The 26808-nt window shown below is 36.5% G+C and overlaps 1 protein-coding gene across 1 annotated transcript; it reads right to left on the minus strand.

Annotated features, from left to right (window-relative positions):
* Positions 1-1814: 1814 nt before the first annotated feature.
* On the minus strand, positions 1815-26808 carry ELMOD2 (ELMO domain containing 2). Its single transcript, XM_020989856.2, has 9 exons — positions 26666-26808; positions 24440-24584; positions 22759-22787; positions 20758-20855; positions 17427-17556; positions 14814-14947; positions 10906-10974; positions 10008-10141; positions 1815-5543 (listed from the first exon to the last, which is right to left on the minus strand). The coding sequence occupies exons 2-9, from the start codon at positions 24579-24581 to the stop codon at positions 5398-5400; spliced, it is 882 nt and encodes a 293-aa protein (XP_020845515.1). The 5' UTR covers positions 24582-24584; positions 26666-26808; the 3' UTR covers positions 1815-5397.

A 26808-nucleotide genomic window follows, 5' to 3' on the forward strand; every position in this document is an offset into this window, starting at 1 on the left:
GAGCACACTAGGTTTGGAGTTAAAAAAAAAAAAAAAAACATGGGTTGGAATGTATGAATGTGTGTATGCCCAGTATGACAATGGGCATATAATTTAATTTCTCTGAGCCCAATGTCCAAAGCCTCTTCTTACTCAAAAATTCTATTATCATGATTCTTCTTTGTAATTCTAATGCATAGTGCCCTACAGGTAGGCATCTGAGTGTCAGTTTAACTACTCATTCTCCTCAGGAACAAAACAGGATTTTTTTTCTTTTGTCTGGACATGACTCCATTGTTGTAGAGAACTCCCAGTGAGGAAATGCCATCTCTCAATGAATTACATGGGTATCTTAGAGAATTGCTTACAGCACTAAGTGAGGTGACTGGCCTGAGGTCAAAAACCCATTCACACTCAGATCTCCAAGGCTTGCTTCCCACAGTGCCGGCCTTCTAAGAGCAGCTTTAATAATAACTAACATTTACATAGCACTTTAATGTTTGTGAAGTGCTTAAGATACATGATCACACTGGATTCTCCCCAAAACCCTAGCATGTACTGTTCTCATCCCCATTTTGCAGTTTAATAAGACTGAGGAGTTAAAATGAAGTTAAAATGGGCCCAAGTCCAGACGTTTGCCCCTCCCCCCAAAAACAATTTGGATCCTATTGGTCTACAATCCTCAGAAAAGCCTTAAACTTTCTTTGAACTGACTTACTTGATCAAAGTCTCAAGCAGTTGCCTGAGGCCTTTCCTTATCTCCTTTATCCTAGGCCCTGTCTCCCTTTGATACCCTAAATGAAGCCTAGTCTTATCCAGATCCCATTCAACCTCTTCTTTCCCTGTCTTCCAGTTCTGTTACCCTAATAAACCCTAACACTCCATTGTCTATTCTGGATGGTCGACCCCGTTCAACCTCCCAGACACTCCCATCAGGATTCTCCCTAAACTCCTCCCCCAGTCACCTCCTAAACCCTCCTCCAATCATCCCAAATTATTTGGTTGTATAATAAAATCCATCCTGGCCACATTTAAGCCCTGAGATTTCCTCATGCTCACTCATCCTTATGAGTGTCACTAATGTTCAGATTCCTTAAGAGTCTGGCCTGTATGGTTCATCTGTAATAAACCTTGTCTTTGGCTGAAAGACGACTTGGGTCGAATTCATTCGGATAGGACCCACGTGTGTGATTTTGGGGTCTCACCATCCCTAGCATCTACACCTCAACAAAAAGACTTATCCAGGATCACAAAGACTTTCATGTCTGAGGCAGGATTCTAACCCAGATCTTTCCATTCCCAAGTCCAACACCCTATCTGCTACCTGCTTACTGACACTACCTAACAGCACTATGCGAAAAACATTTTATCAACTATCAAGTGCTTAATAAATGTGAACTATTATTCTTTTTGAATGAAAGGTAAGTTTTCATGCTAAAAAAAGATTATTCCTTCCTTTCCTAATAATGGCTTCTGAATCAGACTTCAAAGCTAATGAATAAAAATATTTGGACCATTGTGGTTTTTGTGACTTGAATAAAGAATTTACTTTTTGTATTCCAATTGAATCAACAGCACTGAAAGACAACAAAACATATCTGGTAAATAAATTAACACTTTATATTAGGTGCAAATAATTGAATGGAAGGATGCAAGAAGGGGAAAAAGGTACAGGAAAGGAGGCATGAACACACCCACTCAAAGAACACCAAAGGTGCCTAGCTCTACCTTGACACTTCAGCGTGTTCATGTTCAAAGGAGGAAGGGGAATGGGAGAAGTAATGCAACCAACAGAGAGGATATCGGCAAGAGCTATTCAATTATTAACCAAGTACTCTTGAACAGTGTGGTCTTTATTTGCTCCATTAACATATTCCAAACAAAAAAAAGACACAACACAATTTCCACCACTGCTTTTACATGATGTTAAGAGGGGTAACTGCCCCATCTTCCATCCAAAACTCCCACTTATAATTTTCTACAGGATGCTATAGTGCGGACTGTTTCTAGGGAAAGCTGGGATATTATTATTCTTGGGAGTTCACTGTTTGGAAGGAAAAAAAAAACAGATTCATCCTAGCATTATGTAGCAACATTGTAGCTACATAATTAAGAATCCCAACCTAGACAACATTCCTTCTTTTTTCTCAGTAGAAGTTCAAGCTGTAATTTGTCTCAGATTTTAAGAATACCATTAATGAATCTTCCTAATAAAAGAATTTGCATGAAGAGGTTTGTAGTGTTGATGAAACTTTAACCTCCACAAACTTACTTGGAGTTAAGTGAAAAATGAGAATGGCACAAATATAACTCTAGACTTACACTTGGATTAGAACTGGAACAATACTTAAATTAGTGCCTATTCAGTATTCCTCAAAGGTTATCTTCTATTCTTCAATTCTCTAAATCTATTTAACAAAAAAACTTCCTATACCACATTCTGAGAGTTTTACCCTACTACCATGACGTTACTATTCATGCAAATGCCTTTTCTTTCAAACATATCTCACAGTTATGTCTATTTAATATTGCTTGGAGCTTTTTGGAAGGTGAAAATAATAGCAACAACTCTTATGAGCAGTTAGAATAAAACATTTTTAAAGAGTCCATATATTTTAATTAGAAATAAGTTAAAATTCAAAGTGTTTTAAGCTGAAAAAAAATCAGAGCAGGGATAGTTCCAAGAAATTATACAATTTTCCATATCATTTTAATAACATGATAGCAGTGAATATTTTTTTTAATCAAGCAAAATCACATATACTGAGAATAACAATGTAACTCCAGATTTTGCCCATTTGTTGAAAGATTGTCTTTCAGAACACATACACACTACAACTCCAAAAGCTACATTTACAGAATATTCTTGCCACTGGCAAATACCTTTCACCCTGGCACAAATTTTTTAAAGCAATGATTCATTTGTTTGATGCTCTAAACCAGTACACATAATTAATTACCTTGCTACTACAATCATATATCTAGACTACTTTGGCATTAGAGTCATTCTTACAGAAACAGATAAACTATGCCAAATATTGGTACAAAAACAACAGCATAAAATTGTACTTTACATATACTGAAAATCAAGAGAAGGCAGGAAGAAAGGTTTCATCAAAAATTAGAAAATCTATATAAGCAGACTCCGTTTTCATCTGATGTATGCCATCATCATGCATGTACAATTAGAATGGTCAGTTTGCATTTTAATTTATAGTTTTTGAAGCCTGATTTGGAGTGGCTTCTGGTCTAGTGAATTTTACAACACTTGATTTAGACCAATTATACTCGATTAAATGGCAATTTGACTATTTTATGATGGAAAGAAAAAAAAAATCCATGCTGTACTGTATGTAATACAGCATTGAGGTGAACTGAAAAAATCAGTTATAAAGAGATAAATTCTGTTTACACAAAATGTACCCTTCTCTACTTCAACAAACCTTTTCTTTTCAGTAAGCATACTGGCAGAGCATGAAGCCAGTTAAAAGCTCTGTCCAAATGAAAGATTAAAATGGGAATATGCAAATTTTCATCATGAGAACTGAAGAAATGACAGTTGTTTTCTCACAAAGTACATAGTTAACATCTCCTTTGAGTTATACTGAAATTATTCCTTGCATCTAAGCTCCTTGTTAGAACCCTGTTGTGTTTGTATTTTGGATTTCTAGCTTAGCAGTTTTTGTTATCACTCCTATTCTTTGAAAATAGAGAACTTCGTTTCCAACAAGATATTTTATTTCTCCTTACAGATAATCAATGCTAAGTATTCAGAATAGTGTGAATTTTACATCCCTAGTGCATCAGAATAAAATTTTATCAAATTAAAAAAATAATTGTATTTATCTAAGTAAGAAAATAGTTACTTTGCTGAATGCACAGTGAAATGTGTGTGATATTTATGTTGCATCTGCTACTTTCGAATCCAGTTACTTCCTATTAATTCTCCCTATGGCAAGCATAAAGAGAGATTTGTAAACAAATATGAAAGAACAAATATTTGAAAGTTTCATTCCTTGATATGTCAGAGAAAGAAAAGGATATTTAAACACTTCTAGTGTAGCATATGATAAAAAAAAAAGTGCTAATACTGTACTTCAAAATAAACCAAGCTCATAATAGGCTGGCTTTCATACTATTATAAAGTAGCACTAAGTAAGATAAACTTCCTATCTTCCAAGCCCTTTTGGCTTAGCTGCCTTGAGTGTTAAAGTCTGAAATATTTAGAGAGGACTGACAGAAAAATTCTCCCTCTCAAGTAAAGGGCATCTAACTTATCTCCACCATGAAGAGCTTGCCACGGCAGCTACTATTTCACGAAATCAACAAGAAGCAAGGTGGCACCACCTGCACAGTCTTCTTCGCAGTCCTCACACTTCAGTAAGCTACCATACAGACTTATTACTTAAGAGATTATTTGTAATGTCTAGGTCTCATATACTTTGCCAAAAAGAGCCTAAAAATGAAACTAAACCATAGAGCAAGAGTTTTCACATTAACCTACATGAACTGACTAATGCTTTAAAAAGGGTTCCAAAGATATGAAGCTGTTATCCCTCACTTAAGTCTCAAGTATAGTTTGGGGTTATTTTCACATAAAATGACAGAGATTTTCTTGGCAATAAATTACTTCATATGCATATGTAGATAAAAAGGATGGATTATGAAAAAATAACCTATAAGAAGCACATACTCATTATTTAGGAATTAATCAGATTCTGAAGATCAGAAAATCCTTTTGAGCTCCAAGCAAAGTAACATGATACTTCTCAAGTGTGTGTGTAGGGAAAAATCTTACAAATACCAGTTACTTTTATTTTGAAGGACATTTTATGAACTGTTGGTAAGTCAAGCAAGAAACGATTTTTAATCCTCCTTTTTGCTTCCAATAATGACACCTTCTGAAGTATGATGGGAAACTAACAGCAAAGAACAACCTACTGCACTACTTTGGTTGTCTATTGCCAACAAAAATAAAATGAGGAAAGGAGTAGGAATCCAAATTTCTAAAAAACATCCTAAAACGACTTTCTTGTTGCTACCTACCTGACAGTCTTCAGCATAAGAGAAAAGGTAGTGATTTTACAATGCAATCAACTTGCTGTAGTACAAATACCTGATTTATGCTTCTTGACCAAAAGGGCTCAGTCCCAAGTCCCCAGCTATAGATCACATGACACTACAGAGGAGATCTCTGGAAGGGCAACTTACCTTTGAAGTGCAGTGTATAAATAACTGTAAACACACACTGATTGTCCACTAGCTTAAAGAGGATTTCTGGAATTTTTGTAAGAAATTATGTATAAAAAGTTACATCATTTAAGTTTCAAGTGAAATTGGTCAGAGAAATTCCATTACAACATAGAAATTCAATTTTTGTGCAAAACATGGTAAGAATCAGAAGATATGCAGGACTGTTCATATTTTTAAAGTAAGCACTACTCTGTAATCCAACAGAAGTCTCTTAATTTTTTCATGAAACTTTTCTCTATACTGGTTGAAATACATAATGCTTTCTGGCTCTTCTTCAAACCAAAATTTGTCAAACTCAATGAAGAGATAGCCTGTGGTAAAAAAAGCAGAACATCACTAAATCAAGCAACCAATAAGCATGTATTTTATGCCTTTAAATTCCAGGCTCTGTATTAGTAACTGGCAAAAGAAATACAAAAGTCAGACAGTTCCTGCCTTTAAGAAGCTGACATTCTACTGTTCTTGGAGGCATACTTTTATTTTATTTTATTTATTTAATAATATTTTTTCCAATTACATATAAAGCTATTTTTCAACATTCATTTTTGTAAGATTTTTGAATTCTAAATTTTTCTCTTTCCCTTCCTCCCTCTGTCCACCCGAGACAGCAAGCATTCTGATACAGGTTACACGTGTAAAATCATGTTAAACATATTTCCACATTAGTCAGGTTGTGAAAGAAGAACCAGAACAAATGGGAAAAACTATGAGAAAGAAAAAAAAGTGAAAATAGTATCTGCATTCAGACTCCATAGTTCTTTCTCTGCATGTGGATAGCATTTTCTGTCATGAGTTTTTTGGAACTGTCTTGGATCGCTGTATTGCTGAGAAGAGCCAAGTCTATCATAGTTGATCATCACACAATGTTGGGAAGCATACTTTTAAAAACTCAGCAGTGACAACTCATCTTAATTTTTAATTTTCAATTATTTAATATATTTTCTGCAACATATAACCAAGCCATAAATTCAGCATTAGGTTAAAAGTATCTCAGGACATTATGAAAGGCAATTTCTGTAAGAGTTTTAATGCATATTTTTTCCTGGTTTTGAAGGGAAAAGGAAAAAATCTGAGAAAGATTAGGGCACTACTTTGAGAAGTCAACATCAGAATGAAACATAAATCTATTTATGTCAAGAAAAAAAAAGTTTTCTCAATAAGAACTGTGTGGAACTTATATTAAAATTAGCTAATTCATAATAATAAATCTTATGCTGTATTCATAAAAACAACAACAGCAGCTAACTTTTACATACTACGTGCCAGGCATGTGCTAAGAGTTTTATAATTATCTCATCTGATCCTCACAACAACCCGGGAGGTAGGTGCTAATATTATCCTCCTTTTACAGTCAAGGAAACTGAGGCAAAGAGAGGTTAAATAACTTGTCCAGAGTTACACAGCTGGTATCTGAGGTGGAATCTGAACTCTGGCCTGACTCCAGGTCCAGCACTCCACCTGCTGCACCTTTGTGGTATGTCATGACGACAGGTTTACTTCCCATGACAATGTATTTCCTTGCATATTGACCCCAAAAGACCAAAAACTATCCTTGGGTTGCCATGCAGAAAGAGTCTAATTCTACTGAAAATAATTATTGCTACAAAGGCTTAGTAGGCTCTTTATTGGTGTTTTGTCACCTAAATTAAGTCAATAAAACTAACCATTACCTTAAAGCACAAGTAATTGGCATATAATGAGATAGGGATGGAATGAAGTCTTAACTATGCTCCCACGGTCAGCACTAAGTGCCTCCTAAGAGTAGAATGTAAGCTCCTTGAGGCCCACTTGTTTCTGTAAATCCAGTCACTATTACCTTCCTCTTCTTTGTCCTAGCCAAACCAGGAAATTCTTCCTTCTCTAAAAGCATTAACTTCTTAACGTCATTTAAAAAGAAAGCATTTATCTGAATTTAGTAACTTCACACCAAACATTTTTCAATCACATCAATTAATTCATCATGTGTTTTGTACTGTATTTCATATTTAAAATACTTTAACACAAAAATTTTAATGCCTAACTTGAAAGGCAAGAAGACAGCAAATTCTCAGCATATTTAATCTAACAGTCTAATAATAAAGGGGACTGTGTAGGAAATGACAAATCTTCACTATATGTACTTTCTTTTTAAAGCATATTTCAAATTTAATGTGGTAGTTCCAACACTGTCCTGCTTAACTTTTTCTGTTATCTTTTCTTTTTTTTCTTTAAAGTATCACTATCATCACTCCCACATTACCCCACCTTAACTCTCTTATGTCCCACCCTCCCACCTCTCCCCTCCCCCCCCCCCCCCCCCCGGGAAAAAATAAAAACCCTCCTTGCTGTAGGACTTTGCAAGGAGGGACGAAAAGGAAATAACTTGAAATGGTATTTTAAAAAGCCACTAACTTCATAAATCATGGCTTCAGCATAGTTAAAGTACTACTGCTTGGGTTTTCTCTAAAACTAAGAATAAGCCCACTTCAAAGTGAGTCTTTCCAAAATTTATTTTATAAGATTACATCCTTTCATTAATCCACTGCAGTATGCATATAAACAATTTTAAATTATATGTGAAAAAAATCCCACCCTATCCAAAAGAGAGTGAAGATTCAAGAAAGAGAGGGGAGGAATTATTGAGGGTGAAATCTGCTGGTGAAGGCTGGAGAGGATGAGACAAAGGGCACACATAAGAGTTGTTAGTCATCTCAAAACCTATCAGTGGGCTTTGCACTATAGGAGTTGTCTCTCCCATTCCTTCCATCTATTAGCCCTCAGTGAGACCTGAATTTCCCAGTGACACCACTTCATCTCCACCTTTCTTCTCTAGACCCAGCTGCACCTTCTCTCACCTCCTGACACTGGTCCTGGAGAACAGTCAGAGTGCTCTTTGCTCTCCACTGTCACTTCCAGACTCTCCTTTATGGTCTTCACTCACCTTTCCTCTTCCGAAGGCTACTCAATCAAACCTCTGTTCAATATGAATTATGATGTATAGAAGTACACTGAACCCCCAAATTCTGCTCCCTCCTTTCTCAAGGAGCTCAGCACCTAGCTCACTCTCCTCCCCGATTATATACTTTTTACCAAGGAACTTTAATATTCATTTAGATGCTCTGTCAAACTCTCTAACCTCCCAATTCTTTGGCCTCCTTAAATCTCATGACCTATTCCTTTACTCTTACTCAGCCACAGACAGGAATGGAGACATATTAGATTTAGCCATTACCCATAAATGTTCTTCTTCCCTATGAAGAAACTCTGATCTTTCCTACTCCCTTTCTCTCCATGTTCACCCCTCCTAAACCTGCTGTTGGCCACCAAAACTCTGTCCTCCCTTCACCTGAGGACTCCTGTCTGCCTTCATTTTCCTTCTTCTCCAATCCCAACCCACAAGGTTAGCAATTTTGACTCCATGCTGTCTTCTTCTCTTAAATCCTGGTCCCTCCGTCCTGCCAATGACCTTATCTTGCAAACCTCAGCCCAGACTCCTTCCACTATCTGGCCCCTCTGCTCATACTGATGAGCTGCTGAGGTCTCATTCCAAACCCTTCTCAAGCCTCTCATACTCCAACCATTCTCCCAAACTCTCAGCTGAGAGCACTGACTCTCACACTACCAAAAAAATTACGGCCATTCAACACAAGCTCCATTTTCCCATTCTCTTCATCTTAAAACTCTTTGCCATCATCTTCAGCTGTCTTCCCCTTACCCCCAGTTTCTGACAAAGTAGTCCTTTAATTCAGTAAATCCAATCTCTCTACATGTGCCTCTCTCCTTCTCCAGCAGCCTTCGTCCTCCATCATTCACCATCTTTCTAACAATTCCAACCTTTCCCTACATGTTGGGTCTTTACTTACTGTTTTCAAGCATATTCCAGTCTCCTCCATCCTTAAAAGGCTTCACTACACTCAAACACATTTTCAAGCTATATTCTATATCTCCCATCCACGTTCCAGCCAAACTCCTTGAAAAAAAAGTGACTATGCATACTATTTTTCACTTTATTTTTGTGGTTCTTTTTTTCCCTTTGGGTCTGTGTCTTCTTTCATAATATGACTAATATGAAAATGTTTTGCATGATTACATATGTATAACCTATGTCAAACTGCTTATTGTGTCAGGGAGGGGGGAGGTGAGAGAAGGAAGGAGAAAATTTGGAACTCAAAATTTTTCAAAAACAATGTTAAAAATTGTCTTTACATGTAACTGAGGGGGAAATACAATATTTTTTAAAAAAGGAAGAAAAATTGTCTACATTAACTGCCTACACTCCCAATTCACCCTCAACTCCATGCAATCTGGATTCCAACCTCAACATTCAACTGAAACTGCTCTTATCACAGTTAACAATGATTTCTTAATTGCCAAATCTGCTAGTCTTTTTCAGTCCTAATCCTTTTTATTCTATGTGCTACATCTGGCACTGTAAATCACCCTCTCCTCCTGAATACACTTGCCTTTCTGAACTTTCCTGACCCATCTTTCCCTAGTCTACCTCCTACCTGTCTGACCACTCTTTCTCAGTCTCCTTTGTTGGCTTATCAGCCACATCATACTTCCTAACTGTAAGAGTTCCCCAAGGTTTCGATGAAGGCCTTCTCCCCTTCTTCCTCTACACTGTCTCTTGTTTCTTGATAACATCATTAGCTGTCATTGGTTTAACCATCATCTTTATGCAAATGACTACTAGATCTATATCCAGCCCCAGTCTCCCTCTTGAGCTTCAGGTCTGAATCACAATCCAAATCTATAATAAGCATCACATAATTTTAACTTATTTCAATACTTACAATAAAACTGATGAAAGTGTTCCATTGTTGGACTACTAGGAACAGAGTTATAGAAATGAACCTTCAGAGCATCACTCTTCAATAAACTATAAGCCATTTCTGTTAGATTGATCCCAACTATTGCATAGGAATATCTGTAATATCATAAATATTACCAATTACATGTATGATTAGTCAAATATTTTAATGAAATAAAAACTACTTAAGGGATTATTAAAAATTCCATTCCTAATATGGTACAGATCTTGTACAAAGCCTACTTTCCCCCCCATAATTCCTTCTTTACTCATTTAACTACTCAATGAAGCTCAAAAATGGATTATCTCTTATTGGCACGGAGTTCATTTTTTTTCTGGAAAGCTTCAAGTACAATTCTTTAATGCTAAATTAATTAGGAGAGATTTAGGAACACTGCTGTTGGTAAAGGGAATATTTTCACCTCTATAGCACCATGATATGTGTATATGTACCAATGACTGAAAAATTTACTAATACAAGAATTGTATCAGAATAAGATTCCACACATTCTGAGTCTTTAAATATAAAGTTACAACAGAGTAACTTTTTTCTGAATGTAACCTGAGTCAAAAATAAAATTCTGACTTTGTAAAACAAAACTGAATTTCAAAATACAATACCAGCTATTAAGGCCTCTACCAAGGTAGCACTATAAGTTAGTAAATAAATTCCAAACATAATGAAATATGGATAATATTTTCTGACAGCATTTACTGCCCAAAAAAACTACCCTGTAATCTCCTTTACTGATCTCTTATTGAAATATTCATTAAAACAAACACATTTTGAACAATACCAGAATGCATCCTTTCCATTTCTAAATTAATTAATTACTAAAATTCAAAATTAATTATGGTTTCTTTAACATATCTGGGCTTACCCCAAAGTTGGATGATTTGAATGACTTAAAATCCGATGAGCTTCATTGGTATAATTTTCACTAAAATACCTAAAAATGTTTAAGAAAAAAAAATGAAATTAAAAATGCCACATTTAGCATGCAGTTTCAAAAGCACCTAAAAGTACTACTGTCAAAATAATCTTTATACATTACCACAAACACATCAAAAACCCTTCTTTGAAATATCTCCAGTGACTTGCCTTTCTTTCTGAAATTTAAATTCACAATTATAGGGCTGAAGTCATATTGAAAGAATCTCTACCAGAATATCTATTGGTAGAACTGTAGCTAAATTACCTAAAAGGACAGCATCTAGCCAAGTCACCTTATTCTTGAAGCTTTCAAAGTCTCTGCTGGAATAGCTGACTTAGCTTTTCTGTGTAAGGAAACCTGTCCGTGATCTCTTCCTTACATCTAACTTTATTTTTCTCTGTTTTAGCAAGCCTGTTTTCCTTTAATGGGGTGCTCAGGAAGTCAGAAGACAAATGAATACCACAATGTTTGCAATAGGCTATCTTACTCTTAATTTCTTACCTTGTTCTCAGCCAAAGGAGAACTACACAAGAATTAGCTTAACAGTAAATAGAAACCATGAGTTGTCCCCCTGCCTAGAATGTGCTTCTTCCTTCCTCCAGCCTCTTAGAATTTTTACCTTCCTTTCTTAAAGGCTTAGCTACAGGCCTACCTTCTACATGAAGCCTTCCTCATGGCCCCCAGTTGCTAGTACTCTCCTTCTCTTGAAATTACTTTGCATTTACTTTTCTATGTATATGTTATATCCTTCTAGGACCATGCAAGGTCAGGGAGAAGAGGGACAATTTTTTTTGTGTTAGTGTCCCCTAGTGGGGTCCAGCCTAATAGGCAATGGACATGTATTGAACTGTATTATAAAATGGCCCATAGAGCTTGATGTTAATGAGTTCATACTCCTCTGAACTCTTCAGTCCAGTTATATTTCTTTTGCAAAGTTAGTAGAGAACCTCATTTGGGGTTCTTGACTTTTCAGAGTAAGTATTTAATAAATTAAATAAATTAAAGCTAAATTTTCATCAGCTAATCCTGGAAGCAGGGGAATGAGAATTTTTTTCATATCATTTTGTTCTCTAAATTTGAGGGGATGTAGCCCTCAAAACTTTCATAGGGCATAAAAATTTCTAGTTAAGCTCTCTCTTCTAATTCCAACCATGTTCATTTTCTCATTGGTTCCATTTTCTTACCAGGGTGGTTTGCATACAAAGCGCTGACTCAGGAGACAAACACCTGGGTTCATATGCTGACAATAATGCCTCTAAGACTCCATTTCCTCATCTATTAAAGTATCCACAATAGCACTTGTACTACGTAACTCAAAGGGTTGTTGTGGGGAAAGTGCTATAAAAATATATCAGTATTCTACTGCTATTCTTTGGTTCTCTAATTTTTCCACTTCATATCCCAAACATAAAATTAAAGTTTTATGAGACTTAAATAGCTATAGTAGGTGGGCTTTTTGCATATTATGCTTTTAATATAATTCAACATCAGTCTGAAATGTCCAATAACCAAACTATGATGTTTACTTAAAAAGGTACAATGACTCTCAAACAGTTTCCCCATCCCTTTTCTGTATTATTTATTTACTCATTCCTTATCTAATTAGTGATAATTTGCATATCTCTCTATTAATATCAAGTCATAAAACTGGTTAAAAAATGTGATTAGAAAAAAATAAGCACACCATCTTTTAACTTTTAACTTACTGAAATTCACACTGTTTATTTCTTGCCATCTTTCTCCCAACTCCTCGGCCTCAATTTCAATGCCTTCCACTTCTGATGCTTTTCCTTTATCTTTTCTGGATTCATTTACTCTTTTCAGAATGTATTATTCTCACCATATTCTCTTTTGTGAATTCTACCACTTGTCCAAAGCTTGTTATCTATACACTACCTGATTTCCTTTAAATTGTCTTACTGTCTTTCTTTATAAAGAACAATAGGTTGCGCATACATATATATATATATATATATATATATATATATATATACATATATGTGTGTATATATTTATGTACATTATCTTATTTCATCCTCACAAATAACATGGGACTGAACAGAAAACCAACTCCAAGAAGTTAAGTGATGGGCCCAGGGCCACACACAGCTAGCAAATAAAGGTCTGAGGCAGGATTCAAACCCAGCCCTTCTTGACCACTCTATTCCACTTAATTCACTACATTATGCTGCCTTTTATGACCCAAAGATAACTATGGACAAGGTTTAGCAATGAACAAATTGCTCATTTTGTTAATGGGTCTTAAATGGGTCACATCTAACTACTATATAAGGCTGCAAACGCTAATTCTGTGTTTTTTTACAGTACAGCTACTAAATTTTGGAAGACTTAATAACAAAGACATTCAAATAAATCTTTACTGAAAAGACAAAACAGAAATATTAGCAAAAGGCAAATTAGAAATTCAGTAGCAAAATTAACCTGTTAGGTTTCATCAGGCATTACAATACAACCACAACACAGAACAAATAGCTCCCCATCCTGAGATAGTATTATTTTTAAAATGACTAAGTAGTGGCTCTTTTAGATTTTTCCCCAACTCAAAATCATTTAAATTATCTGTCAGAATTTTCAGAATAAAATTTTACAGATTTTGCATACAAAGTTGGGGGAGGGGGGGAAGAGTCACCAGCACAAATATCTATCTGTGAAAGGATATACACCTGCTTGAATATTTATATGACTGTTATTAACTTTTTAATCAGATAAAAATAAATTACTCAAAGTCCAAGTTAATTTTCCTATATTGCATAATAGAAAGATGGCAGGACTCTTTATGATACAGTTAAGGTTTTTTTAGTGTTATTTTTCAGTAGTCATTTTCCAATAGGTTTAATCTAATCTGAAGCAGAACTAAAGGTTTTAACAAAGTCCTCATTTAGCTCCTCATAAAAGAGACTACTAACAGTTTATAACAATGATGCTGCTGGCTTTGCTTTTTTGCTACAAGGTAATACGGGGACAGCTTTTCCCCTCCAGGCCTACGATATTAGTGACACCTGCAATTCAAAATCTGCTCTATTCAGCTGGATTTCCTTATTTAATTGAATAAAATGAGATTCTCAAAAGTTTATGGCCACATATCTAGCAACTGTCTAACAGAGCCTCTAGGGGTCTAATGCTCCATCACAGTCCAAGAACCCACAGAATCAGTGCCAGAAACTGTGACCCACAAACAGAAAGGAAATCAGAGTAAGAGGAGACACAGTTCCAAGCAGGGGAGGGGTCTAGAATTTAATCAGGTGAGGCAGAGCTAGGGGAACCAAAGAACTGGAGCTGGAAGAAATCTCAGACATCACTCAATTCAACCTTCCCATTTTATAGATGAAGGAAACTGAGGACCAGAAAGGTTAAATCCATACAGCCAGCTGGTCAACAGAGGAGAGGCTGGAACACAGATCTCTCAATTACCAGTTCTCTGATAAAAGGTGTTCTTTTCACCAAATCACATAACACTTAACAGCAAGGAGGATGCCAATTTCCATTACCTTAAAGTGGCTTCATTTTCAAATGGTAATCAGGAAGCCTAAAGGCAATGTATGCAAGCCAGGAACTGGGACAAAGACTTAACACAAAACTATATCCATTTCCTAGGAAGATTCTAGAAGAGAGCTATCAAAAAGTAGGGAAGGGAATAAGATTGGCAGATAAATATACACAAAATATATTTCAATTGTTCTCAGGCCTTGCCCAGCACACAAACAAATGCTGCAGGCTGTGCAGATACTTATCAAGTACAGAGATAACTTGGAACATAAACTTAAAATTTAATAAGATTGTTGAGATACACAATTTCATTTCTAAAAGAAAGAAAAGTATATATTTTCACTTACACAAGGTTGACTAATCCCAGCAAGCCCATGCCTCTGAAGTCTGTTTTGGGATCATCACCTTGGAAACCAATGTCAGACCACTGCTTGGTGATTCTAGCCTTCAGTTTTTCATTAGGCATCAGCAGTCTCCAAAGCTGAACAAATATGCTTCCATATTATAAATAATATAAAAGTCTTTAATTTACCAATCCCTAGCCCTAATTTAATAATTTCAAGTTAAATATTCTCTGCCAAAAGGTCACAAGCAAATATTTTCTTAGTAGCATTTAAGATGGATTTAAACTTTCAAGTTACCCTTCTGAGAAATAGTAGAGTACTGACTTTAAGTCTGGTTAATTACATTTGTCCCTCTTACTGATTATTCCAAGTGAAATAAGCCAAATATATGAACAGAAGATCTTGAAAAAATAATAAATAATACAGAGAAATCTAATACACTGAGGGATCAACTGTGATATATACACTAGAGTACAGGTTCTTAAGCTGGGATCTGGGAAATTTTTTAATATTCTGATAACTGTATTTAAATATAATTAGTTTATTTGTAATCCTGTTGTATTTTATGCGTTTAAAAACATGATTCTGATAACAGGTCCTTAGGCTTTACCAGACTTCCCAAGGACCCATGTCACAAAGAAGATTAAGAGCCCCTGCCCTAAAGGAATTAGTTCAAGCACAGTCCATGTCAAAGTTCAGTTATTAGCCACTTTTTCCTTGCACAACATTTGATGCCTTGCAAGAAATCTAATTAAGCATACAGGCTACAGGCAGGTTGTAGGGAGTCATTCTAATACTTAATTAGGAGGAGGAAAGAGGTTGGGATCAGTGATAGTATCATGAAAAAAAGTATCAGCACAATGGGAGCTATTAAATTAAACTTAAAAAGAAAACTGAATACCAACAGCAGACAGACATCACACAGAACAGTCAGGTTTTTTCTACTCTATTTTAGTGAGCCTCATACAAAGACCAGATAGGCAAAAATGAGCAAGAAAGGTAACAAAGTCCAATTAAAACACAAAAGTTATTATTGAATTAATTCTTTTCATTTTACTAACAAAATCAAGACATCTTAATTTTTTTTTTAAGCACTCCTGATGCATACCACACTTTGGGTTGGAATGAACTGTATTTCTTTACTTAAAAGGATGAAAACCAGTTCACCTGGGTCAGCCAGTGAGTAGAATTGTTTTGAGGCAGGATGGAAAGAGCAGAAAATGAGGGATAGATGGGCAGATGCAAGGCAGTGTCCTCCCCTCCCCTGCCATTATGTTATCCCCACATAAAAGTCAATCCTGTTCTTAAGTCTATGTACTAAATAAATTCCACTTCAACTCTCAACTTTAAAGTCAACTTTATACAGAGTGGAAGGTTTTAGATTTCTTTCTTTCCTAATTTAACTGTGAGCTACTTTTTACTTATACATGGCTCTTTATGATTCTCTATGGATGAATGACCCTGAACAGGAAAAAAACAAGTCCCTTCACAACACGGAAGAGGTGGCAGTCACCACTAACGATGAAGTGTAAAGAACACTAGATGTCGAGTTAGGAGATCTGAGTTCTAGTTCTAACTCTGCCAACTACCCAGACATAAGATCTCTGGCAAGTCAAAGTGTCTCCAGAGCTCAACTTCCCCACCTGCAAAATGAATTGCCTAGACCAATGGTGTGTACTCCTCAGTAAAGACATTCTTGAGTACAGGAACCAGATTAAAATGTAACTGGGAAATATTTAACAAAATAAATAAAAATACAAGAGAATATAGCTAATGTTAATATGTGGGGGGTTGGGGGGGAGTTGGTTGTTTGTTTTTTGGTGTAGGCAATGGAGTTAAGTGACTTGCCCAGGGTCACACAACTAGTAAGTGTGATATGTCTGAGGCCGGATTTGAACTCAAATCCTCCCGACTCCAGGGCCGGTGCTCTATTCACTGCGCCACCTATCTGCCCTAATATGTGGTTTTCTAAGTCAATAGGTAGTCCACAGAGATCCTTTTGCAGCATTAGTTTGAGTTTGACACCACTGGACTAAATTATCTCTGAGCACCTCACTTCCGTGAGGCCTGTGATTTTAACACTGCAAGAAGGTCTCTCATCAGAAACCACGAATGTTAAGCTTTTCAGTGATGTGAAATAAGAAAATGTTGCTACCCAACTGTCCTAATCTTTAAATATATTTTACCAGATTTGTGACATTATTCGGTACTGAATAATACCACACAAAATGTTAGAAGGGCTGCTATGTCAACAGTACTCTGAAAGAAAACATTCACACTTGGGAGCGGAATGAAAAGAATGTTTGCTTGTTTATTTTGCACATAAATAAGAAAAGATCTGAAGTTAGCAAAAAATTCTACTTGGATCTTTCTTTGAAGAAAAATTAAAACATTTAAAAATATTTCCACATAATTCATCTTATTATGACAAGTAACAGGCACTAAAACGTAGGCTAAAAAATTCAAATGTCACTGAAATGCAACTAAAAACATATCTTTAATCGGAGAACTGTACAAAACTCCAGAATTTGAAGGCACATTTTTAAGCATTTTGATTTTTTAATGGAGTCTCTTTTCAAGACTTCAATAATTCCAAATAAGATAATAAAATTTCACCTTCATTAGTAGCTCCTCGTGGTGCTGGTTATTAGAATCATAAGGTCTTTTTCTCACATTTTCAACATCCAGGTAGAGCTGCTTATAGCCAGATATCTGCAATAAACATGCTTTCATGCAGATTTTAAATCTGAAAAGTATAAACAGAAAAAAAAAAGTTAGGTAAGATGACCTTGCCATGACAAAAGAGAGAAAGCAGTCACTATTCAAAGACTGCCAGCCAAACTCATTATAAATTGGATACTGGCTGGATTACTTGCTAGTGTTCCATGACTTTCAATTCAAGTAAATATGTCATTGCCTGTTTGGTATATAGCACTAAATAGTAAGCAATATAAAAGAAAGAGGGAAATAAAAGAAAAGACAAAGGAGGGCTAGAAAAGAGAGGGATGACAACAGGGCTAACTGTGAGAAAATAACACCTCCTCAAATGTGGGCTAAGTATTTTCACACGTTTAATGTAAGTCAATATTGTTTGCCTTTAACATGCGAATGTGTTATCATGCATGAAACCTAGATGCAACTATTTTAAGGCAAATGATAGATAAGTTGGGGAAAGCAAATAATAGGGGGAGAGCTGTAAAAAGCTAACATGTAATACATGCAAGAAGACAGGAAAAACAAAATTAAAAAGAAGAAACTTAAAGAGATTATGAGAACAGCAGAGCAATGAAAAAGACAAGGGTGAGATGACCATTGACAGACCTTATACGCTAGAGCAGAGCTTCTTAAAATTTTTCCACTCGTGACCCCTTCAGTGCTTCTTAAACTGTGGGTCACAATCCACAGTGGGTCATGTGGGTCATGATGCACAATTTAAGAAGCACTGTAGAGTCCAAAAAAGCCACTAGAAAGCTGAAGCTGAAAGACTCTAAACAGAGGAGGACTGGCAAGACTTTCTAAGACACTCCAAGGGAACATCAGTCAATCTAGGAGAGGAAACAGTCCCAAATCAACATAGTTTCAAACAAATGAACTCAGGATCAAAACAAAAACTCAGTTCTTTAGAGAACAAAAAGGGACTAGCCAAAAGAACTTAACTCCCAGGAAGGGCCTGAAGACTAAGGGAAAGTGATAATAAGGAGCGTTTGGAAGGAACTATTTAGTGCTTTTAAACCCATGCAAAATGGGGTAATGTGAACTGTATTTATGATATTGCCCACGCTTTATAGTTTGAAACCAAGATTTTCTCACTCTAAACTGAATTTTATTATACAATTGAACCATCTGTGCATGAAAACTGGCAATGGATGGGGATATCAATGGAAAAAGCCAAAGAGAATGGGGGCAGGAGGCAAGATTCAAAAGCAGTCTTTGACAAAAGAAACTTAATCACTTTTTACCCAACCTGACCTAAATTTTGAAGCATACTTGGGAATTCCACAATGTGGAAGTGAAAGGGCAGGGAACTTGAGGAATGAGGGACAGCCTATGCAATGGAACAGAGACAGAAGGAGAAAAGCCGAAAAATGCCAGCAGGCAGACCAGTTTGGCTAAGGTTGTAATTATTTAAGTCAAAACACTGAGGCTGCTTTAAACCTTCCTACTCCTGCTAAGACAGTCAACCAAGGAGCTGAGGGTAAAGCATCTTGTTGTGCAAAGCAGAAAATTCTTTTACAGAAAAAGGAAAGCTGATTATATGCTTGTCTTGTTATAATACTTGATACATCGTGAAATTCAGTATAAGGTAAATCCACCCTGAACTCCATTAAAAGAAATACTACCAGAAATACCATCGGAACCTCATTATAAGTGTTTTGCCTTCAACATGATCCCATAACAAAAGTTCTCTGGTGCCTAACAAAAAGTCCAAACTTATTCCTTAGCCTGATATTTAAGGCATTCAACATTTTTAGTTTTATGTGCCACTCTATGAGACTATGGGCCATCCAAACTGGTCTTCCACGTTCCCCGAATATGCCTTGAAACTTCCCACCCTCTCCTTTCAAAGAATTTAGAGATGGAATGGATTTTAGGGATGACCTAGCCCAATCTGATTATGTCACAAACTGTCTGCCAACAAGAATGCCTATCTCTCCAGCCCCACTTTCACCTACTGAAATCTTATTGCTCCTTCAAGGCCAGGTCAAATGCCACATCTTTTATGGAGCGGCAGATATCTAACAATGAAGCAATTTCTACCTTCTCTGAACTCCCAAGAGTACTGTACTTATACCATTCATGACACAGAGTTTACATTTCCTTTTACTGTGGTTATGTACTTGATTCATCTACCACTAGACTAGAAGAAACTTGAGGGTAGAGACAATATTATTTGACTTTCCTGGCTATGCTGTTACACGGGTCAAAAAGCCTGTGGTTACCTCTTTTGCCATTAAATGGAAGGCCTACACAGCCAACAAAGTAATACTTTGAGTAAAGGAGACTGTTTTCCAAGATTTGCCAAAAAAATGTCAGGGTTCAAAACCAGAGGTACAGGAACTTTTTAAAAAATGTATTTTGAGGGGCAGCTGGATAGACTGGACTCAGTAGGTGCTGAGTTCAAATCCAGACTCAGATACATAACACTTACTAGCTGTGTGACCCTGAGCAAGTCACTTAACCCCATTGCTGTCCCTTCACCAAAAAAATTTAATCTTATATGCATAGCCTATATCAGATTGCGTGCCGTCTTGGGGAGGGAAGTGTGGAAAAATTTAAAACTCAAAAGTTTATGGAAGTGATTGTTGATAATTCAAAATAAATTAATTTAAAAAAATAAAATAAAATGCATTTTGATAATTGTATTTCAATACAATTGGTTTCCTTTATGTATTTTATTTTATACATTTAAAGACATCATGTTCATAGGCTTCCCCAAACTGCCAAACCGGTCCACCCCAGCAAGTGGAGTAAGTGGGTCACCCCAGCAAAATAGGGGACCTCTTCCCATCCTCCATATTAGCAAGCACAACACCTTGCAGAAGGCTAATGGCAAAGTGCTAAACCTAAGGAAAACAAGCAAAAGATACTTTACATCTTTTAATTCCACAAATGACTTTTGCCTAATATCAACTGGATTTCAACACTTTTCTTGACACATCTACTTTGGAAAAGTATTAACAGTCCATTTGAGATAAATTGAGAGAACAATGGATTGGAAACCAGAACTGACTAATAGTTCTGCTTCTACCACTAAATCACTATGCCTTGGGCAAGTCTCTTAAATTCTCCATGTCTCTGTTTCCTTGACTGGCAAATGAGAAGGCTAGATGAGGTGATCTCTAGTTCTAGCTCTACAATTTTATAACATCTATAATTCACAGGAAACTAACTACCCAGGTACAATTAAATAGGAACACAAAAGATATTAACCAAGCAGCTTCCATACCGTCTGTCCTTTTTTGGTTTAATATTCTTTTCCTTCATTATATCTTCTACACATTCTTCAACTTCACTGCGATTGACAGATGTGGCATTTTGTAAAACCTATTAATATTTTAAAGAGAAGATAAGAAGGCAAAACTCACAGTTAACAAATATAAGCTAAAATATAAGAACAAGAGGGTTTGAGATATCAAATTAATTCAGTTCAATTCAACACTCATTAAACATTAAAGAGCTATTATGTTCAAGACATTGTGCCAGGCCCTGGGAATACAAAGACAAAAAACAAAATAATTCCTGACCTCATGCTTATATAGGAAGTACACAAATATGTAAATGTAAGATAACAGTCCAGGTGAGAAGTGATAAGGACCTGATTATCATAGCCATGTGAGTGGAGAAAAGGGGACAAATATGGATAGCTACAGTGATAGATAACATATACAAAATAATAATATACAATAATAATAGAATACATAATATTTTGTGTATTTATCTATAGACATCTGAGACAGGGAGACCTCAGAGGCATGAGGTACTTAAAAGGTGACAAATCTGGATGACCAGAGAATTAAAATGGCCTTAAAGAAAAAGCAAAGTCGGAGGAAGAACAGGTTTAGGGAGAAAGCTGATAATTTTTAAACTTGAAATTGTCACCAATTCCATTTTAAATTCAATTCTGAAGCTAGTATCATTTAAGAATATTATTCAGCTCTTATTCTCATAGGATTTGGCTTAATGAGGGAATAACATACACATTCAATTGGGCATGGAAATCTGTCTTACCCTACAGGAAAATAGGGGGAGAAGGGGAGAAGAGAGCAGGGGGATGATAGAGAGGAGGGCAGATTGGGAAAGGGGGTAATCAGAAGTAAATACTTCTGAGGAGGGACAGGGTCAAAAGAAAGAATAGAATAAATGGGAGGGCGGGATAAGATTAAGGGAAATAGAGTTAGTTTTTCACAACATGTCTACTATGGACGTGTTTTGCACAACTGCACGTATACAACCTATATTGAGTTGCTTGCCTTTTCAATGAGGGTGGGTGGGGAGGGAGGAAGAGAGAAAATTTGAAACCTAAAGTTTTAAACACATATGTTTAAAAAAAAATGTTTTCACATGCTACTGGGAAATAAGAAATTCAAGAAATGGGGTACAGAAGTCTATCCTGCCCTACAGGAAAATAGAAGGGGAAGGGGATAAGAGAAGGGGAGAGAGATAGAAGAGAAGACAGACTAGGGGAAGGGATATTCAGAATGCATGCCATCTTAGGGTGGGGGGAGGGGGGGAGATGGGGTGAAAATTTGGAATTCAAGAACTTGTGGGAGTGAATGTTGAAAACTAAAAATAAATAAATTTATATTTAAAAAAAAAGAATATTATTCAGCAACTGATAGGTGTAATAGCTGTAGAGATAAAACCTGAGTCAGAAAACTTTAATGCCTGTGAGTCACGTTGCAACATCAAAGTCTCTATGCCTGTTTTCTCCACAAACCCTCTAAAGGTTTGTCCAAGCTGTCACCAAATGCTAGAACATCTTGCCTTCTCCATTCCAAATCTCACAGTCCTTATGTTTCTTCAAAAAATGTGAGTTGTCCCAAGCTTTGCCTGATTTCCCAGTTATTACTCAATTATTATTTCCAGTTATTATCTCCCTCCAAAAATTTCCCACCACTTACTAGCATAAGTTGCTTAAAGGGAAAGCAATGTACAGTGTTTGAAAGAAAAATAAGAGTCTGACTAGTAGACAATATGTAAAAAAAGTTTCTTTCACAAAATATGAAGACTGAAAGAATCCATGATCAAAGGCCATAAAATCACAAAGGCTAGACACAAAAAAAGGACTGAGAAGGATTTATCCATAACAGAATTGCAGATGTTGACATATATAGCCTAATGACAATGAATATTAAATTCTAAAATAAAGGAATGTTGTTAGAATTTTAAAGGCAATATATATCCAAGCTGATGCACAATGTCAGGTCTAATTTTGACATGATCCTACCTGATTCTTTGAGAGGGTCAAAGCATTTTCTGAAATGAAAAATAAACAAAAATTATATGACCTAAATGCTAATCTAATCAGCAAATTTATATAGCAAAACTAGTCAAAATGTCAAATCCAGTACCAAGGTATGTTAGCAGTTATATAATAAATTCAATATGGGCCAAAAAAACCCCAAAATTTTTGATAGGATAACTTCTAAAAGTACCATTATGAGCACTAAGTAATGTAACTGAAAACAAGGGGGAAAAAATCTCTCTGAAGTGAAGCTTCACTAGATAAGAACACAGCAAGATTACCATGCTGCAACTTCAAAACAAATCCAGTCCTGGCCCAGCACAGAGGTCTGAGTGATTACTGATTCTAAAAACTCAGCGGAAAAAAGTGGTTTGTTTCAAGTTATTTCTATAGCAGACCAGGGTCCTCATTAAAACAAATCTGTATGAACATATGGGTCTATGGATCATATAAACTCTTTGAAATTATCAGGAACTGTCCACATCACCAACGGCCTCCAGATTAAAGCAAATCCATCTAGGACTACTCTAGTCTAGACTAAAGCCCAGAAACTAGGCCAATCTTAGAAATGTACATGATATATTCCTTTGGGTAGATGCTGGATTTGGGGGAATAAGTGAATCAAAATACATAAAATAACAGATTGCATAAGTAAAGCATCTTCATATTACCTGACCAAGACTTCTGACTAAACAACTACAGCATCAGTAGAGATGAAAAAAACTGTGTCATTTTAAAAATTCTTAGCATCCTCTCCACCCCCACCCCAAGAATGACAAGCAAAGTTAAATGCAAAGAACATTGTTACCAATAATATTTACTTGATTAACTCCATTTCTGGAGTCTTTTCTTTCCCTGTATTCTAAAAAGAAAATAAAGAAAAATGTTTTCTTCTATAGATTTCTCCTCACAGATACTCTGTTTCTCCCCTTTAGCAATGCTATTAGAGGCATCTTAAGAAGAAGACATTTAGCTCTTTTGCCAGGGCAAGCAAAGGATTAAATAAAAATGAGTAGCCTGCTGATTACCACTAGCTCAAGAGAAAAGCCATCAGTATAATTCTCTATCTCTGAGTCCTACTCTGTCCCTATCTTTTCTGAGTCCCCTGATGGTGGCAGTGGGCTGAGTTCAGAATCTAAACAAGTTCCCCAAAGTGGGATCAGAAGAGTAATAAACTGGGGCTGCAGCTGGCCATTCTTACCTTAGACTAAAGATATTTTCTTACCTTTCACACCTGAAACTTAAGGGAAAGAAAACTAAACACATAAATACGACTTTGCAATCACATACAAATTATCTCCTAGTTTCTGTCACACATCTGAAATCTTATTTAAAGCAGTCTTCAAGCACTGTGGAACTGATTAAGGAAGAAAAGTTGTTAAAGCAGATCTAAACTATAATTAACTATACTACTGATTACAGTATAACAATCTCAAAGACCAAAGGCTGCTTAATGTAGAGGTAGAGTTGGATCTAGGAATTCTTCCAGCCAGAGAAGGGGAGCAAGAGAAAATTATGAAAATAAATAGAATTTTGTTTTTTTACCAAAGTGTGCCTTTAACCTGGGAAACAAGTGAGAAATTCAAGACTTAAACAACTGCCAAGTGAATCTATTATGAATATTAAACAGATTTCTTATAGGTTTTTACTTTTAAAATGTTACCTATCTTGTGTGTTCTTTCTCCACCTACAAAACCTTCACAGATTCGCTGCAGTTCACATTTTCTGGTAACCATTCGAAAGATCCACTTCACCCAAAATCGAAAAAAATGCCGATACAGGTACCGCCACATGGAAATTAACATTTTCTGGTGAAAGGAAAGTTACAACACATATAATTAAGTAATCTGAAATAAAGTTTTATGACTATAAAAATTATAGCTTAACTGGGTAACCAAATTTCAAATTCTATTCAAAATTATTTGCTTCTGCAAATACATGCTTACTTGGTGACTGGTTTTAGTTAACCATTCAGGAAAATAAACTAAAAGATTCAATATAAAAAAGTAAATCTCATTAGTGAAATAAATTAGAAACAAACATTTTTCGCAAAACAAATTTTTTTTTAAAAATCAGACCAGCTTTTATGAGCTGTATTCTTCACTAGTGAATTATAATTCTACAACTCAATCCTGGGTGCTAAATTCTTTGTTCTAGCAATGGGTGGTACCAATTCAGCAACAGGATGCAGTCCTTTCCATGTAGCAAACTTATTTTTAAAAACATATTTACTAGTAGTAAAACTGAGTTGAAGAGGTATGAATCTGCAATGGAAGATGAGTTTCCTCACTGGAGAGGTTTCCTGAACCAGAGAAATCATAGGTCTAGTATCTATCACTATCATTTTCACTAGTACAGTAGTTTTGATAGAGCAAGATAATTTCTAATTCCCAGTTTCCCTAAAACTCAACATCCACCTATACAGAATGGATTTGGCTAAGTAAAAAACAAATCCAAAAAACACTAGGGGCTGTAAATGGATTGCTTAGCTGAAGCACACATGCTCAACATACATGTGGTCCTTTTTGTTGAGTCCAGATTTTCTATCTAAAAGTGAACTAAAAGTAGATGCTAATAATAGTTTACCAGGGCTTTCAATTTTACACATTTTACTAAATCTCATTCAATCTTTGCAATCCTGTGAGGTAAGTACCAATATCCCATTTTACAGGTAAAGAAACAAATATTATCCCATTTTATAGGTAAGGAAAGAAAATAAAGAGGTACAGAGGTGAGGTAGGACTTGTTAGGGGCAGAATCTGAATTTGATTCCAGGTGACTTCTGACTCAGTCTAGGGCTCTTTCCTACAAGAAATAGCCTGACTCAAAAATAAAACAAAACAAAAAAAAGAAATAGCCTGACTCTGAAAAACTAATACAGTACTATAGTATCCTGAGGGAGACCAATAGCATAGAAGGTAAAATAACGCCACTAAATGTCTCATTTCTGCCCTCAAACGTTCCGTACTGACTGAGCTCCCTGCTGCATTAGCAAAACCATTAAATTCAATCCTGAAAGTCCATACACAATCACTATACACTTGACTTCTAATATAGGGGCACAAAAAGCAGGCTGAAAAGGGACTTCTGGTAGAATCAATAGAAGAAACATACTGCAATTGAAGTCTGGCTTGAACCCTGGTTTTGATTACTCCTTGCCATATCCACTTCACTAGGTGTTGGAAAAGCATTTTGTATACACGAAAGTATAATATAAATTTGAATTTATATTATACTTGGGCCCTCAGTTTCCTCATCAGCAAAGTGAAGGGGACAGGAGCAGATAGCCACTATTGAAGTTGGAGCTGCTGTCAAGGCACTGACGCCAAAAGCTTTTACAAGGCAAACCCCAAACCATCATAGGATCGCAGATGCTGTATGCGTCCACGTTTTAATCTTACGGAAAAATGAGGCTGAGTCAGAGAAAGTGATTTATCCAGGATTCCACATTAGCAAAGGCAGGATTTGAACCCGTGTCCTGACTCTGACTCCTCTTTCAAGCTGTTTTCACCACTATGGGTTTCCCCTGGTGACCTGCCACAGCCCTTTAGGCTCACAGAAGCAAAGATTTAAGCTGGAAAGGACCTGCACTGTCATTTGTCCAAAAACTCTCATTTAAAGATGGGGAAACTGAGGGTAGGGGTCATTGGCGGGTCAGGTTGCACGCAGGCAGGGGGCCTTTGTGGGGGTGGGGCCTCGCGCGCCTCCAGAGCTGGCGCATGCGTACTCCGGGCCCGTCGCCCCCCACACCCCTTTTCCCTCCCGAGAGAGACAAGAAATCCGGGTCTCTCGCGCCCCTTCTCCCCGAGCCCCGCGAGACCCGAGCGGGTCAGGCCGCCTGAGGACAAAGGGGCTGAGGGCGCGGAAGAGACAAGTGCAGCCTCCTCACATTCCGGGAAGAACGCGCGGGAGCTGTGACTGACTCGTGACGCCCGCTCCCGTATCCACCGCTGTCGCCGCTCTTGCCGCCGCTGCCGTCAGCCTGCTACGGACGGAAACGACACCGCTCTCAGCCTTCTCACCCCCACGCCC

Source organism: Phascolarctos cinereus, unplaced genomic scaffold (genome assembly GCF_003287225.1).
Source record: "Phascolarctos cinereus isolate Bilbo 61053 unplaced genomic scaffold, phaCin_HiC Scaffold_9;HRSCAF=440, whole genome shotgun sequence".
In the NCBI taxonomy this organism is placed as follows: Eukaryota; Metazoa; Chordata; class Mammalia; order Diprotodontia; family Phascolarctidae; genus Phascolarctos; species Phascolarctos cinereus.

Coding starts and splice junctions, on each gene's coding strand:
- ELMOD2 (XM_020989856.2), bottom strand. CDS start 24,581: ATGTTAATTTCCATGTGGCGGTACCTGTATCGGCATTTTTTTCGATTT. Junction 17,557..20,757: donor AAACCAAAAAAGGACAGACG/GTATGGAAGCTG, acceptor TATACTTTTCAG/ATTTAAAATCTGCATGAAAG. Junction 14,948..17,426: donor ACGAGGAGCTACTAATGAAG/GTGAAATTTTAT, acceptor ATATTTGTTCAG/CTTTGGAGACTGCTGATGCC.